Raw genomic sequence first — 16,773 nt, forward strand, 5'->3', positions numbered from 1 at the left:
TCAGGGCTAACCACTGCATGTGCAAAGAGTATGTTGTTCTCAGATAATGAGCCCTTAAATACTGTATTAACATAGTTAAGCATTTATGTGCTTTAGCCAGTTCCTCTACGTAAGTTATAGCAGTTGATCATAGACGCATACAGATGTACAAGCTAACTGGCGCATGGTCAGAGATAATGAATAGCACTGACAGTTCAACACTGTAATGAATACATGGGGAAACCTGCCATTAAAGATAATGGCTCTCCAAGTTATTTGCTCTGAACAGTTTTCATGTCCCCTCACAAGAAAATGTACTAATTTTAAAGTAATTCCCACAATTGCTCCTAGCTTAGTAAGGATATTTTAGCTTTCATCTCTCAACAGTAGTCCACTCTTTTAAATTATTTTTGCAATCAGTTATAATGTTCTGTAGACAGATATTCATTATAGGGCACAAAATTGTTTTTCTGCGGTGTGGCATTACTTTCAAAGGAGGATAAAGGCATATATCTGCCATTGCTTCATGTCTTTGAGAAAGTTGAGGTCTCAGTTTCCTCGTCTTTAAAATTATGAAAGAACATTTCAGGGTGCTGTGAGATTAAAACATCAGAAATTTGCAAAGAACTGGGCTTTGAAAGAAAGGATAGTTGACTAATGATTTTTTAAAAATTCCCATTTTAAACAATAGCACTAGATGAAATTTAAACAAAGATACCAAACAAGATATCAAGCCTCAAACGAACAGCAGAAATATTATAAAATTGATGCTTTTTAACTGATACACAAAGAAATTAAGAGAAAACCAATATTTCATAGTTATAAGTTTTATTTTAGAAAATGTAAACATCACTAACCATGCATACAAGTTAAGACAGTATTTTACAGTTGTTAATTTTCTTCCTTTTTCCTTTTATTTCCCTGTTTTATTGTTGCACAGGACATTATCATAATATATAATCTATGCAGTACAAAATACATAAAAAGTTACAGCAGAGCAAGAATAGATGAACATATAACTGTACAACTGTAATACTTCAATGTAGTGATTCAAAGAGTTGAAAAGTGACTCATGGAAGCATTCATGTGCTGCTGATAAAACTGTACAAGTGAAGGTGACACCAGTAACATTATAGTTCACCAAAGCTGGAAGTATATATGTAAACACGTGCACACTTACTGGCACACACATTCTCTGTCACCCACACAGGCACACACTTGTGAAAAAGCACATGTGCGCATGCGCACACGTCCCCCAGAATGCATATATACACAAGTAACTGCAGCTGTAACCAGAGATCAAAGTCAACCACAAATCTCAAAAAACAGGTTCAAACTTTCCAAATGCAGTGGTGTTTGGATCTAGGATTTTGGTTCAGACGCATCACTAGTTATAATGAAATGGACACCTATTTTTGCTCTGTAGACATCCCTTCATTATTTGGTGTGTAGCATCTATAGTACACACTGCTATGTGTACTATACAATATACACATATATATGTATTTTTATATATGTGCATATGCTTATATAAATCCATATATATAAATATTTTTATATATATATATATGTATAAAAAAAATCTATACCAGTGGATGGGGTTTTGCATTCTATAGTCTGGCTTATGGGGTAAACAAGTATAATTTGGTTATTTTCTTCTGCCTAAGGCTATAGCTTTATCACAAAAAGAGTTAAAAATACAGGCGTTCATCATACCCTTCACTGACACAGACTATATGTTAGCACCCAATGCACAAACAGATGGTGTGATGGAGTAAAAGAGCACCTGAAAGTCAGTTTGTAGGCATCACCTAATGAAATTAGTAAATCAAATGGCAATGAAAAGGCAAGCTTTAAGTATGCAGAGTTCATTTTCCTTATTCTTTCTTCACAAAACATGTTCCCCAAAACAACAATGCACTTCACACAGTACAAATTTCAGGACTCATGGCAAAGAACTGTAGAAAAGCAGTTGTGAATGTGAATAGCTAGAAACAGGTAAGCTCCTCACACAGCCTTTTACTGCCTGGCTGCATGAAACACAGGAAGTGCTGAATGTCTGGATAGAAGGTAATGAGGTTTAAAAGGTGTACAGAGGCCCTCATAGCTAAAAGTTATTGTAAGGGTTAATGCAGTAAAGAGGGTAGGATACATACAGGAATTAGGCGTTACCATCAAACAGGCTTCTGATGACTTGTTACAAATATACACCTTTGCAGTTATGTAATGTAAACAGATACTATGCATATATTATAAAAGCAAGGAACAACTAATTTGCAGATATAAACAATTCTGACAATAAAATCTAGCTGCCAGGAGTTTACCAGGACTGCTTTTTAAGAAGCAGGATGAAAATTGAATTCGTGTGGCCGTTAATGCACTCTAGGCCTTTGCACAGGATGAGGTTAATGGAAGGGGTGAATGGGTTTCTAAGAGCGTCTTTAGTTTCAGTTGAGCGGTGGTAGTGAAGTGATGATTTTAACTTGCACCCATTTCCTACAGCAATGCAGTTAAGCTCAACTCTTAGACAGGAAACTAGAATCATGGCTGGAGAAAAACCAACAAACTTTCAGGGCTTTCTTAATAATAATAAACCTGTTGTTATATTCTGAAATTAACAGAAAAAAATTAGGGCAATTTTATAGGTTGTGGGGATTCACCTCAACAGATTGCATGGGGAAAGGAGGCGGCAGGAGAGATGCACACTCCTCCAAATGGAGGACTGTGAAGAAATCTGCACCTTGCCAGAGCAGTGTTTCCTGAGTGTGCAACGTTTGTTGCTATGCCAGGAGACTGTTTTAGGTTACACCACTGGGTGAAACAACAAAAGGGTAAAAATGTGAGGACAGTTTGGATAAGGACCCAGATTTCAAAACGTAATCTGAGCTGTTCAGACTTCTCATATCTGCAAAACTGAGGAGGAACCATCATGAGAAAGGAGTCTTATGACCTTGCTGGTGCTTCTGCTTCTTTTCTACCATCTAGCAGATGCTAGAAAACCCCAAACACTCTCTTTCCATACAAAAATATTAAGAAAAGTTTTGCTCACATTCAGTTTTGGAAACTACTAGCGGTTTGGAATTCATCACTTTACCCTAAAGCTATCACGTATTAAACATTTAATGGAGATATTTGAAACTCTAGCTAGGATTTTAAAATGCAGTCATTTGACTGTCAGCCTAACACGCTCTGAGGTCTTTAAAGAGAAGATGTAAAAAAGAAGTTTTAATAAAAAATTTCAGAGAATTTCCTGAAAGTGTAGCTGTGTTGGCTATATATAGTCTCATAGCCTTCTCATTAGATGAACTGGCTGAACTGGAAATTTGACTGTGAACCTTTTTTTTTTTTTTTTTCCCCTCTGCTTAAACTTGGAGATTAGTAATATCTATAAGTAATATACATAAAATGCTTAGTTTACTGTTTGAGTTAAAGATTACATAGTTCTTGTGTCACTCAGAATAGGTTATCCCATAATCTCAGCGCTAATAAAACTTGGTGCGAATATTCTTTCTCCAGGCTATTAAAAGAACTTATTTGTAATGCACCTACTGATTCACGATGAATTACTATGCCCTAAATAAATGGACTGGAGTAGTTCCTCCTTTGCTGAAGATTAAATGATGCTCTTGTTGGAAAAATTGATTTCACAACAAACTGAACTTAGAACATGAAGCCTTTGATTTTTGCTGATACTGAGTTCTCCTTTTGTTTTTGTCCTGTCCCTCCCCCAATCCCTCTGTTAAGGTATAATGATAATGAGAAAAGTGTTTATGACTTGTTTCAAAGTCATATGTGCACAAGACACAGCTGACCTGTATAATTCCTTTAGCTAGATATCTTAAATGCCTCTTTACTAACTACAGCACAAGAGCACTTTTAGCAGTCACAGCAATGATTGGAATGTGAATTCCTGTTACCTGAATTGTATCAAGCTGTTAAAATTATGTATCTCAGTAGATCAAGATTTAATAAAAAAAAGAAAAAAAAAGCTGAAATCTATGGAGGCAAACAGATCCGGCTTTCCCCTAACTCACAGTGGTTAGGCAACTCATCACACAAACTCAACAATATTCATCATGTTACAAAAAAAAACCTTACAATGTTCTTTCATTTTCTGTGAAATGAAACAATAGAATTGTGCCTCACATGACTTCCAATTCAAAAGGGGAAAATTGTGATTTTACAGAGGTGAAATCTGAAGCAAATGAACATGAAAAAAATACTGAAATATCTGCACTTTGAACTGTCTTTAAGTATTTATCCATACAACTAATAGAATGCATAGTATTAGGAATAATGTAAATATTATGGAAGTACCTATGAAACTACTTGGAAATCTATATTAGCCCCTCACAGTTAATATACAGTACAATAAAAACTTGCAAAATTGGATCAATGCAAAGCAGCAAGATACAGGTTCATTTGGAATCTGGAGGCATTCACTTCATATCAAACAGCAGGTTTGGCGTAGAGAGTTTCTTTTCACCATGCTACACTTAACTGTATTTATACCCTACAACAAAAAAAAGAAAACCCCAAAAATTCCTGAATCAAAAGGACCTGTATTTATACTATGCACTATCAGACCCAGCCAAACCAAGGAGAGTGTATTTGCTGCCAGTGAGGTCTCCAGTGCATCACAATGCTCCTGGTCTTTTGCTATATTTTCTACCACATAAAACATAAAAATCTAACTCCTAGTGGTCTGTCTAGTGTCAGATATTTGAAAGTTATTGAAAACTAGCAAAGATCGCCTTTTAGTTATTAAGCAGTTATTCAGAAATGACAGCACCTTACTTTATGCTGGTATGTGTATTTTTGAGAAACTTGTAGTAGTGCTGAGCTAAAATGTCATTTTATTTTAAAACTTTAAAAATGCGTATTTTGTTTTTCCAGTCAGAAGATACCTTATGATTTTTGCTTCCTTTTATCAGTGACCACAATAGTGATGCAACAGGATACAGAAACTATGTCTTAGCCAATTTGTCTTGCTAAGATACAGCTGTACAGTAGGTAAGTACCTTGATAAAAGTTTTGGTGGGCAGTGGTTCAGCTATGCTATTTCCATAGTTCATTAAAAAAAAAAAAAAAAAGGAAAAAAGAATAAAGAAAATTGTTCAAGTCAGTGTGGTTTGATTTGCATATTCTGTTGGTCCCATACTGAACAGGCAGTGCAGAGAGCTTAACAACTTGGAGAGAGTGATGACAGAATGCCTCTAAGATTCCATGCCACCCTGCAATAAAATGTTACCCAGTGTAAATATGTTTCCTCATGATTTAGGTTATTTACTTAAGGCATCTTGTTTAGAATTTTTTTCTCAGAATTTTATCTAGCATGAAACAAATAAGCAAACAAGTTTATTAACCTCACAGAGATTTTTGCAATAGGAAGTTGATTTTGGAGCATCTTCAGCATGAAGTGAAAAGATGGCTTGCTACCAAAAGCAGAGGGCAGCTTGAAGAAAGACAAGACTCCTGTTTGGACACTCCCCAATGTAGGTATATAATCAAGAAAACAAACAATGGAAGAGTCTGGTACTACATTCCAGTACTGGTTTGGTTTTTGTATTGTTTGTCTGTTGTTGTTTGGTTTGGGTTTTTTTTTCCCCCAGTGTGTGAAAGAACCTAACAAAAAGCTTCTGAGTGCAAATATATTTACAGAATAAGGCTGCAGTTAGGGTGTGTCTTCATTGTAGTTATTGTGTAACATAAATATCTATCCCTGAGAAAGGAGAAGGGAGACACAATCCAACACAGTTGATTTGTAAGTGTATGTATGCTCACGTTGTGCAATCCAGTCTTACAAAACTACTTTGACACCTGAGGTGAATTAAGTGGGTTTTTTTTCTTTTTTTAGATTTTCTCATTTTCTTACAAAGAGTAATCAAGAGGATCTCTAAATGGTTGCAAAATGTATGAAATATTGAAACAGCAGGAGTCACTAAGTATAACATGTAAGTTTGTCTGTTCATGAGGTTAGAATAGCCACTTGTGTGGTTGGGTAAAGAAAGTTTGACTGGAAATTGCAGTGGGAGGCAGCTATTTACTAATTTTTTAAAAAAAAGGGGGGGAGGGGGGGAACTGAGGAGGGGAAGCGACAGAGTTTTTTACATGTGTGCAACACAAACAAAACTCCATGTTAGGTATTGGAGGCAAAGTGCTGACATCCAGTGCAGGTAGGTCTATGGGGAACTGGCGGGGCTAATAGTCGGGCTTGAGGCATCTGAGCGGCTGTAGTCACTGACAGAGCCTGTTCTTGAGCTGCTTCCACTTCGCCTCTTGAGCATGCTTGGGTGGAAATTGGCATGGCGACGGGCATGCTTTGTCAGATGGTCGCTGCGCATGAAGCGTTTCTCACAGAGAGGACAGCTGAACTTCTTTTCTCCTGTGTGAGTGCGGTAATGGCGGGCCAGCTCATCGGAGCGGGCAAACTTCTTATTACAATCTTGCCAGCTGCATTCAAAGGGTCGTTCACCTGCAGAAAGCAAACATGGCATGATTAGAAGGAATAGCAATGTCCTCCATGGGTTTTTTTGTATGCAAAAGTTAGAATAAAAAGATTGGGAGCAAGGTAGATGCCACTTGGCACTAATTGGATGGAGAAGGTGTTACTCTCTGCCAGAGAGGCCACTGTGGTATTCCAACCCATTAAAAAGTACTGTAAATCAAACTAGTGATACTTTATTTGATAACTGGATCTTCAGGGATGCTGGGCTCCTGATCCTTTCATGGATGTCACATTTCATATCTCTTGTACCCCGTTGGACTTTACTTCTGGACTTTGATAATATCTGTACTGAGCTCTATAGAATATTCACTTATTCCTCCAAGCTGTCCCTATGTCTGTCTGACTCAATGTTGAAGTTCAGGAGGCGTGAAATCTCTTTTCAGCTATTTAAAAACAATTATAGTGAAAATGCAAAATGGCAATTTTGAGGCACTGTATGTGAGGCTCTCACCTTGTATTCTCCACAGCCATGCCTGTGTTTTCTGCATTTGCTACCAGGTAGTACAGTTTCTCTTGTTCACTGCCTTAGGTCTCATTTAGAAGTGAGGCAGGAAGCACTGTATTTCAACTAGGTATATGATATGCCACGTTGAAGGTAGCAGCCTTCTATCAATAGCTAACCTAAAAACCATAGCCTGTTATGCTTACGGTAGAACGAGGGAGCTCAAATAGCGGTCTGGTGATGTGATGCACTTCTTAACAGATCTCGCACATGGGAGACATCTCTCACAGGGCCAGATGCCCATGCCACTGCATGGCTGTGCTAGAGGTCTGCACTTGGGCACTGTGGTAAATGTGCAGCCTGAGAAGCTCCAGCACTGGAGGCGAGCACAGGTCACAGACCAAAGTAGCATTGTGGGGTAGATGGGTATCTGGAATATATTCCCAGCTTCATCACTGATATGCTGCATAGCCTTGGGCAACTTGTACTATATGTTTCCATACTTAGTTTCACCATTTGTTAAAAATGAAAATATCAAATCATGAAATGTGCTGTCTACTACTTCTGTATATTGGTTTGGTTCTTACTGTCACTGAGTCTGAACATCACATATTCTTTATTTGTTATTAATCTGGAACAACTTACTCTTCTGTGAATACATGGACTTAGCATTTTTTGTAGTTGTAATTTTTGTAACTTCCTTCTTGCACTAATCTTCATCTTCCTAATGCTGAATAGCCAGTTCAAGAGGCCCAGAGACCTATAAAAATTCTGTGCCAAAATAAGAAATAAAAGTTCTCCACACACTACACAAAATAGGAAATAAATAAATTAGCCTCCTGGAGAAATTCAACACACCTTAATTAAAATTGTCTGATAGCAAAATTGACCCCAGCCAGCCTTCAATCTAAGCAGCCAGTAATCTGTTTTAAATTCACAGATTTGGCCATAACATTTATCTCCAAGATCTACTTAGGAGGCTCCTGCTCAGAAAAAGAGATTTGAAGGTTCTTTTTCCCTCCGTTTATGAACTCTGATTATGCCTCCAAGATACTTCAGCCAAATCTCAAATAGTGTCTCAATGAACAGACAGGCAATTCTTTTTTTAAATTCTCCATGCTCATGTTCAAGAGCATGGAGAAAGCCACTGTCCCTGATGTGTTCTTGATTATTTAGAAGAAAGACCAAGACTCAGCAGACCAATTGTTCTTAAGCACATTTTGTGGATTTCGTAATTACACCTACAATTACAATGCATAATGAAATCGTTGTATCTGTACAGTACACAAGGGAGATTTTCATATGGAGAACCATGAACACCACCTCCTAAGTGCTCCGCAAAAGGCAGCCAAGATGAACAGGACTGCTTTCTGTTGGCTTCCCCTGAACTAAAGCCTAAAAAAACTTAGGGCCCCACAAACCTTTTTAAGAATAAAACCTCTACCAATGGGTTTAATGGATATAGCTTTGCCATTTTAAAAAAACCATGCAAATCCATTCAATGTCCTCCTCAGCCTTCTCTTGCAAACTGTCAGGGACTCATGTCTCAGTCTGCTGATAGAAATGTGAAAAAAATGGGAAACAAATATATTTTGGCTGTGTTTGTCATGTATCCAGTCAACTGTTGCTAGATACACTCCTGCCTGTGGTCAGACACGCCAGTCATCCCTGTTGTGTGACCAATTCACTAGTCTTCTCCCTATGTTTTGGTCATACAACAGATACACTTCTATAAGGACTTTGAGACCCTCGGGAAGAAGGGCAATGAGACATGGTCAGACGCAGAATCGAAGTTTCTCATCCCTGAGCTATGTCATCATTTTTTGGTAAGGCAATGGCCATTGGATGTTTCTGTCACCCAAGTTAATTTTCTGTGTGTTTGTTTTCATTACAAATGGTGTTAGCTAATGTTCTTCACTAGAAGGACTGCCCCATGAAATGACTACTTTCAGACAAGAAAGACAAGAGTTAGTAATTTTGACACCATGAAGCACAAAGAAAATGGAACCTTTTCTTCAGATTAGTTAGCATAGCATCAGCTGTTGTTTTCTATGTCTAGCATTTGGTAGCCAGCAGTAGGCACATCAGTCCAGTTCGTAATGAGAGAAGAGGTTCTGGAGCAGGATTGTGCAAGATCTGTGTTATCCAGCGCTAACAGTCAGGTGATGAAGGTATTGCACAACTTATCTCTCCCTCTCCTCACTGCACATCAGATCTGGATAAGAACATTCAGGTTCCTACTCACCTGCCTGATTTGATGTTGTTGATGATGGTGGTGATGATTTGGGTGCTGAGCCAAAGAAAATGTGGCCTTTCTTCCACTATTTCTCTACTGTTCCCTGTTCTCCTCCTTCCTAGGAACTACTTTTTCCCCTCAGTCCTCTCTAGTCTTGATTTGATATCTTCTTGGTAGTTGCCTTTAAGTTTCTTGGCCAAGTAGTTTTCCCCTCCATGCACTCTCTCACAACTGGCATCACTCTAGTAGTGGTAGTAAGTTCTCTAGAGAGCTTCCTGACTTTGTTGAGGTTTAGCAATACCTCCTCAAAGAAAAGCTGTATTGTGACAAAATGCTGGATGCCTTGTGTGAAGATATGAGAGTGATTATTGCTCATAAAAAAATTAGTACACAGTCTGGAACAAAGTTGCTGCTGGGTATTAATTAAGACCTAGCTGCTACCCCAAAACCACACATGGAAATTCACAGTCTGTCATCAGTCTCATCTCTCAAACAGAAGGGATGTGGTTTTCTTTGCAGGTAGGTTATATGAATGTCCTTTTACTAGCAGTAAAGCAATCAACAGAATGAGAGATTATATGAATTGATTGCGTAATCGCATTAGGGAACATGCAACCACAATACACTTTCTTGCATAAGCAGTAACCCGTGGACATGTTGTACTCAACAAAGAGCTGTCACCATTAAAGTGGCTGTACACAACACAATAAAGATTTTGAACTCCGTCTTAGGCAATGCTGAAGTCAGAATTTTACCTTTATAAAATGACTGCAGAATTTGATTCTATAAAATTAATGTGGAAATGTTATAAAATATCTTAAATACAGCAAGAAACATGTAAAGCATGTGAATGTGTATATTGAGAGTCTTAACGCTATGCCTTGGCTGCAGCGGTATTTTAGTGCATTATAAGCATTACTAGCAGGTCTCAAGGAGAGGTAAGTCTCCAAAAGATAACAACGCTTGAAAATAAAGGAATCAAAAAGCAGCTCAGGCTTCTTTACTCTTCAGAGAGGCAGGCAAGAGATTCCTTTAAAAGATAAGGAATATTGTAATTTATTTATTTTTTTTACAATTTTAAATAGGTTAGCATTTCCATGTTCTAAATCCCACTAAACTGTAACCCTTCTAGCTCCTCTACCAGAGCACATGACATCACATAACTTCTGTTTAGAGTTACACAAACCAATGGGAAAATAACACATTCAAGAATTAAATTCAACTGATCTTAACTGAAAATTACACAAGCAAGAACATTTTTGGCTTCTTCCTGAACTCCACCCAGCCCAAAGAAAAAAATGTGTGTAAAGCTACATTAAGAAATTTGCAGTGCTCACTGCATAAAAGTATGTGAGAGCTACAGGGGCACTGACTTCTGAATTCATTTCAGTGGCACAGAATTAGCTACTCACGCTGCTTAAATTTTCTGCCAGAGCCAACTGCCAAAGGAACTGTAGAGTTGCCTGCACTATAGAAACAGCATTAAAAAAAAGCACCTCTCTTCTCTCTTGCTGGAAGGGATTCGGAAGCAAGTAGAGCCAGCCTGTTCTTATGATATTATATAAAAGTCCTTTGTATTATTCTATATTTGTCAATCATTATATATATTGAGGCAACTAGATGTAGTTATGGAAACAAGAACTAGAGATGGTGGACTCAGATCTGATGTCTACTGAGCTTGATTTGTACCATACTTTCAGTGCACTCTTGACTTCACCCCATCCACATATAGTTTTAAGGACTCACTTCCTATATAGTGACACTCCTGTACGGACCCTGGAGTAATCTGCTTCCTGTTTCACCAATTCATCTGTATGATATCCAGCATTTGAATAGCAATTAAAAATTATATGAAGTACTGTGTTGGCCTGAACATGCTTAAAAAATAACCTACTAATGACTGAAATGCCAAAACAGGTTGAGACACCTGTGATGCCAACCATTTTCAGAATTACAATGCAAAGATTAGGCAATCATATCTGAACAATTTGAAATGTGATATCCACTGCCCTACAGATCAGAGTGTCATTAAGACAAACTACATATCAGGAGCTATTTTTTCAATTTAACTCATGTTGTAGCTCTGCACATTATGTTAGCATTCAAGCATATGCCAAGGCCATGCAGTAATGAAGAAATTTGTATCCTGGGAATTCCACAGGTGCCTGCAAAACCAGAAACAGTAAGCCAGAAACAATTTTCTGTGATCTGTTCTGCTGCTTTGCAGAACAGCATTGTATGCTGTTATGAAAACAGACTAGAAACCTGAACATGCCAGTGTGTGCTATTCTTATATTTCTACATTTTCATATACATAATTAAGGGTGTTTCCATAATTTAGAAACACAGATCAGATCAGCAGGCTGGGTGGGGAGGATGAGGGGCAGACAGTTAAATAGAGATGTGACTGAAGCAGCCTTCCTTCAAGGGAGGAAATGCTATCCTGGGGGAAAAAAAAAAATCAGCCAAGCAGACTGTTTCTTGAGACTGGCTGTTATTTAAAAAAAAAGAGAAAAGGTCATCCTTCGATAGCACTGATATGTATTTATGAATACTTTCATTTCTTTTATTCTCTTGTTTATAAAAAGCCCTTTTGCATAGCCAAAACCCAAGCCCTTAACCTTCTGAGTGCAAGAGAGAATAGTGCATAGCTTTGATGTTAGACAAATGGTGGTTTCTTTATCAAGTATCAAAGTATCGAGTTTCTTTGTCAAGGGATCAAAAAATTCCAAAGCCTCACAATTCCAAACTACTATAAACTGAAACCAGTTAGTTTTAAATTAATGACTTTGGGGGTGACATTTCATAACCAAACAAGCCAAATTCAATCATGTTTTTTTGCATTTGCTTTTGCGTGTCTGTCCAACAGCTTTTGAATGTCTTGGCTACCTTCAACTATATCTAACAGAGGTAGGGAATTCAGCAATATTAAGCTTGACTAGTTCCAGGAAAATGAGGAAGTTTTAGTAATGTTCTTAGTGAAAAGTTATAGGGTGAATTTGACTGTCACTATACACCAGAAACCTAATATGGGAGTGTGGTATGAATGCCCAAATCCAAGAAAAACTTCAGTTGGAGATCACATGTTATTAGACACGGGGACATAACACTCCCCCAAGCCCCTAGGACACACAGCAACAACAAGCTAGGCTGCATTAATACCTGTTGACAGAAGCATGCATATTCCTGCTATTTTCATTATCTGTGATGTGACCTTTTTTTAGGAACTGGAATTCTCAGATTTCCAGCAGGCACAGACCCAGGCATCAAGTACAACATTGCTTTAAAGTGTGGGTGTCTTTATTTTAATCTTAATAAATCCAGTGATTAAATTGGTAAATTATTGGATCTTACATTTTCTGCATGCACAGGGCACTACTACTGAGCAGGTGCTGCAACAGCTATCATAATATCCATTATTTAAACCCTTGGTTTATTTTCTGTACCTTAAGATTTTCATTGAGATATTTAGACGTATATGAATATTTCTTGAAAGGGCAATTTCCAAGCAGCAAGTTTACATTTTCAGTGAATGTGTATTACTGTTTGCTCTGGAAGTGCTTTTATTGTTCCACCTTGGAGTACAGATTACACCATGTGATTTATCTGTATAACCACAGCTAACAAGAACAACTCAAATAGCAAATGACGAACACACATTCAGATACTATAATGATAATGGCTACAATGCCAGTGAAATATAAGTAGTGCAAAATTCCTCCCCCAGCCTTAACCACAGTCAGGTCCGCCCAAGAAGCAAAATAACTGATTTGGTATGTTCCATGCAGCTATCTGGTCCTTCTTAAACATATTACCACTCACTTTCACCATAATAGAAACAAATTAAAAAAACCAACCAACCAAAAAAAAAACAACCAACAACAACAACAAAAAAAAACTACAAAAAAACCCCAACACCAGATTATGTTTTATAAGGTATATTCTAGGCCTTTATTTCAAACTTGTTCAATAATAATGTCTTAAATCTTTTTTTATAATAATTTTAGCTACTTTACTGTATTCTTATCAGCCACATTTCCTTCTCCTTTGTCAAGACATAATCATTCTGGCCTTTTTAGGCTTTTTTTTTCCCCCAGGACACTTTATCACATACTCTTTCTGTTGTCTAAAATATGCATTCCACGGCTTTACTGAATCCCTTTTCAAATTGGGATGCCCAAGCTGAACTGCTCTGTCTGTGTGAGTATCTAGAGCTTAGCACTTCTAAAATACCCGTGTTTCTTACCCTGTGTTTTTGCACAGCAAATTAAGAATCTGAAATTTGAACCTCTTATCTTTACCAAGTCATCTTCTGCCTACCATGTTAACTCCTGTTTGACTCCTGTTCAGTTCTCACTTTATCTCTGCTGAAGTGCATCACTGTGTGTTCATTACATTAAGCTAAGCCTAGTTCCTGACCACTTCACACAACCAATGAGTAAGTAGCTGAAATTTATGTTCCAGGATCTGGAAAATAAATCTTACAGCAAATTGGCTTTAAAGTGAAATGGCCATAAATTTAATAAAAAGAAATATTGCTACATCCTTTGCTAAGATTTTGAATGAAAGAGCAAAATAAAGGCTACAGCTATGTGGATAACTTATTTTCTGCTCAACTGAAAATGAAAAAAAACTTTGAACTCCAGAAGAACTCAGCAAACCAAGAAGCCCACAGTACTTTTATTTTTGGTTGACCAAAATGTTTTACTTCTTTTGGGATGTTTTTTTGTAACACTATTTTTAATTCCTTTAGCTTTGGGGACAATTTTCAACACAATGACTATGTTTATCTGAAATTAATTAATGAAACACACTATCCCAACCTTTCTGAAATAAAAAAAAATCAGCCTAAGCTATTTGCTGAGTTTAACTGACATATAGTTCTGTTCTTTATAAAAGACTACTTGTCAGTGAACAACTGTTTGCCAAAAATAGTATTGTTTCTATAGTTCTCACTAGTAAAGAAATGCAAAGTTATTAATATTCTTCATTAACATTTCTTGGCAGCTTTTCCTCCATGAAGATTAACTGTCTGACATTTTTATTAGGTGACTAACTGGAGATCTGATCTTCTAAGGGAACAATTTCATTTGTGTTTTCAACTTCCACTGGACTCCCCATGTTTATAAGCACAAGGGATTTTTCAAAGACAGCCAACAAGGGAAGGCTAACCAGCCAAGTGCAAGGAGCATGGAAGTCTATTCCCCCCTTCACAGAGAAATCTTGCAATAGATTTTAAGTGCATGCTGAGGATGCAACTGAAAACATGCCCTCTAGCATTGCAGTGTGGCCCAAGGAGTCTTAGGTGATTCCCTACAGCATCTTAAGTACAAGATACTTATTTTCCAATGTTATGCTAAGCTGCTTTGGTTTTCTAGTATGTTTGTCCTCATGAGTCATTTTGCAAACTGTTGGTAAGGGATGCAGCCCTTCAAAATGCTGTGTCTGTTTTGAGATCTCCCTTCAAAAAATACAAAGACGCACTACTGGCATGGCAAAGAAGCAACCAACCTGAAGTCCATGCTAGAAAGACCAAGAATATTTTCCAAACATGTATTTTTATGATCTTCTCTGGACTGACATAGAGTGTTACAGTTCCATGCATACATAGTGAATCGTATTTGGTTTTCTTCTCTCTAGCTACATTTACATTGTAGTCTCTCTGTCTCTTTTTCTGCTAGAGAGTACTGCAAAAATTAGGTAATCCTGCTGGGCAATTGAGAAATTAAATTCTTTCCCATCAATCGAAGACCATTAAAAAGTCACAAAAAACTCTTCAGGAATTCCCCAGTTTGAAATTCATGTCTCTGTATACCTGAGCACTGAGAGTCTGATGCTACTTGTTTTGCTGCACCCTTTTACGAAGACACATAATACTTGTCATTGCTAATACTAGGCTTTCTCCTGTGCAGTTTGTTACTTCCTGGTTTCTGAGGAGTTCACACTTTATCTATTCTCTCTTCCTTACACAACCCCTCCCTGTCTTGTATGCTCCTTCCTCTTTTGAAACTACAAAAACTCAGTTGCACTGGTCCAGGGGCTTGTGAAGCTCTGAAGTCAATTATACAGACTATATCAAAACTAGTACTGTGTAAACATAGTTACATTTGTGTGTGTTAAATATGTTACAGAGTTTTTTGTCTTGAAACACAATCAATCAGATACAAAATCACTATGGTGAGTTTAGCCTTCAAGATTCCTTCCTTTTATGATGAGGTCTAGATACATAGACACAAATCTTTCAAATACATCCTCTCTATTAGAAGTAACAGAACTATTTAAAGCTAGTTTAGCAAAGAGGCTGAATCAGCTGAATAAAGCATTGAACCAAATATGATTTTATAACTTTCTGAATAATTAACCTAGTCATTCTTCTAACCAAAGGTCACAGGCTATCTGCAACTACTAGCAAAATGGAGTTCATTTAGAAAAGAGAGATGAAGGCATCTTTGTCTTTGCTGTCCTCCCCAGCTTCTCATCATAAAACTGCTAGTAGCCATGACAAGAAGGTAAAGAAACAATATTCTTGTTGGTGTCTAAAGCACTGAAATTTAGCAAACAAGCTCTAAATAATGTCTTCCTACAGATACGGCTGAGATTCCGTGAAAGTATTTGATGTGTCATACCTGATTGTCTCCTTTCTTTTCTTTGTAAGTTATTTCTAACAGTAAGACACGGGTGATGCCTTTGAATATGCTAATCATCTGTCAAACAGCAAGGTTGTATGTCAGCTTTGTTTACTTATTTGAAAAATACATATTACGTGAACTATTGCACATATCCACCACAGCATGCTGCATGATGGGGTTTCACAGCAAGGCTACCTCTGCTCCAGGCCAGTCTTCCTTACCTAAAGCTCCAAACTGTTTCTTTCACATATAGTGAGGTTATATTCTTGCCTCTCCAAGCAGCTAATGATTGTATAATCCACATACATCTTCATTTGCTTTGTGCCTAAGCTTGTAGAGAAGACTCTCATTTTAAAAAGTTATTAATGTATTGCTTGCTTTAGTCAGAGCTGCGTTGTGTTTGAGGTTGTAGATAAGGTTCGTTGCAAACTAGAGAGGAAATAGATGGTGGTAGAGTATGGTGTCAGACAAGTGTCACCATTGCAGTCATCTTTTTTCTCACTAGTCTGAAAAGTGGCATAGTTAAAAGGAACGGGAGAGTAAGAGAGAAGAGCGAAAGAGACAATAGGAAAGGGCTTGCAGGTGAAATTCTGCGGCCTTACAGTGAAGTCAGCCCATGTGGTTGCAAAGTGTGCCCCTGGCCACTTCTAGAACTATAAATCATAGCAGTCTCAATGAAAACTCTCCTGGAGCAAAGACTGTAAGTTTAAACTAGGAACTCAGTATCACTTGTACCATTTATATGGTGTCTTTAGTATGCATTGATTAGCTGCTGTAAGTGCCACTTGGCTTCACAGCTCTTACTGGAGAGATGAAAGGAAGGAGGAATCCTCTCTAGCCTAGGTCAGTGGACAAAACTAGCTTCCACGTCTTCCATTTCCTAACCCTATGTAGAGCTGTATATTGTACACTTTGAAGGCCAGGATGCCTCACTAAGCTGGACATTGAGTGTGGTATTTTCCTCTTCATTTTCTGAGAT

General features: G+C 37.6%; 1 protein-coding gene across 1 annotated transcript in view; it reads right to left on the minus strand.

Moving 5' to 3' along the window:
* Positions 1-790: 790 nt before the first annotated feature.
* KLF13 (KLF transcription factor 13) overlaps positions 791-16,773 on the minus strand; it is a 36,934-nt gene continuing 20,951 nt past the window's right edge. The window contains exon 2 of the mRNA XM_049813353.1: positions 791-6,454. Coding sequence (XP_049669310.1) covers positions 6,162-6,454 — 293 coding nt within the window. The 3' untranslated portion in view covers positions 791-6,161. The remainder of the gene's footprint in view (positions 6,455-16,773) is intronic.

The sequence above is a fragment of the Accipiter gentilis genome, chromosome 10 (assembly GCF_929443795.1).
Source record: "Accipiter gentilis chromosome 10, bAccGen1.1, whole genome shotgun sequence".
NCBI classification, from domain to species: domain Eukaryota; kingdom Metazoa; phylum Chordata; class Aves; order Accipitriformes; family Accipitridae; genus Astur; species Astur gentilis.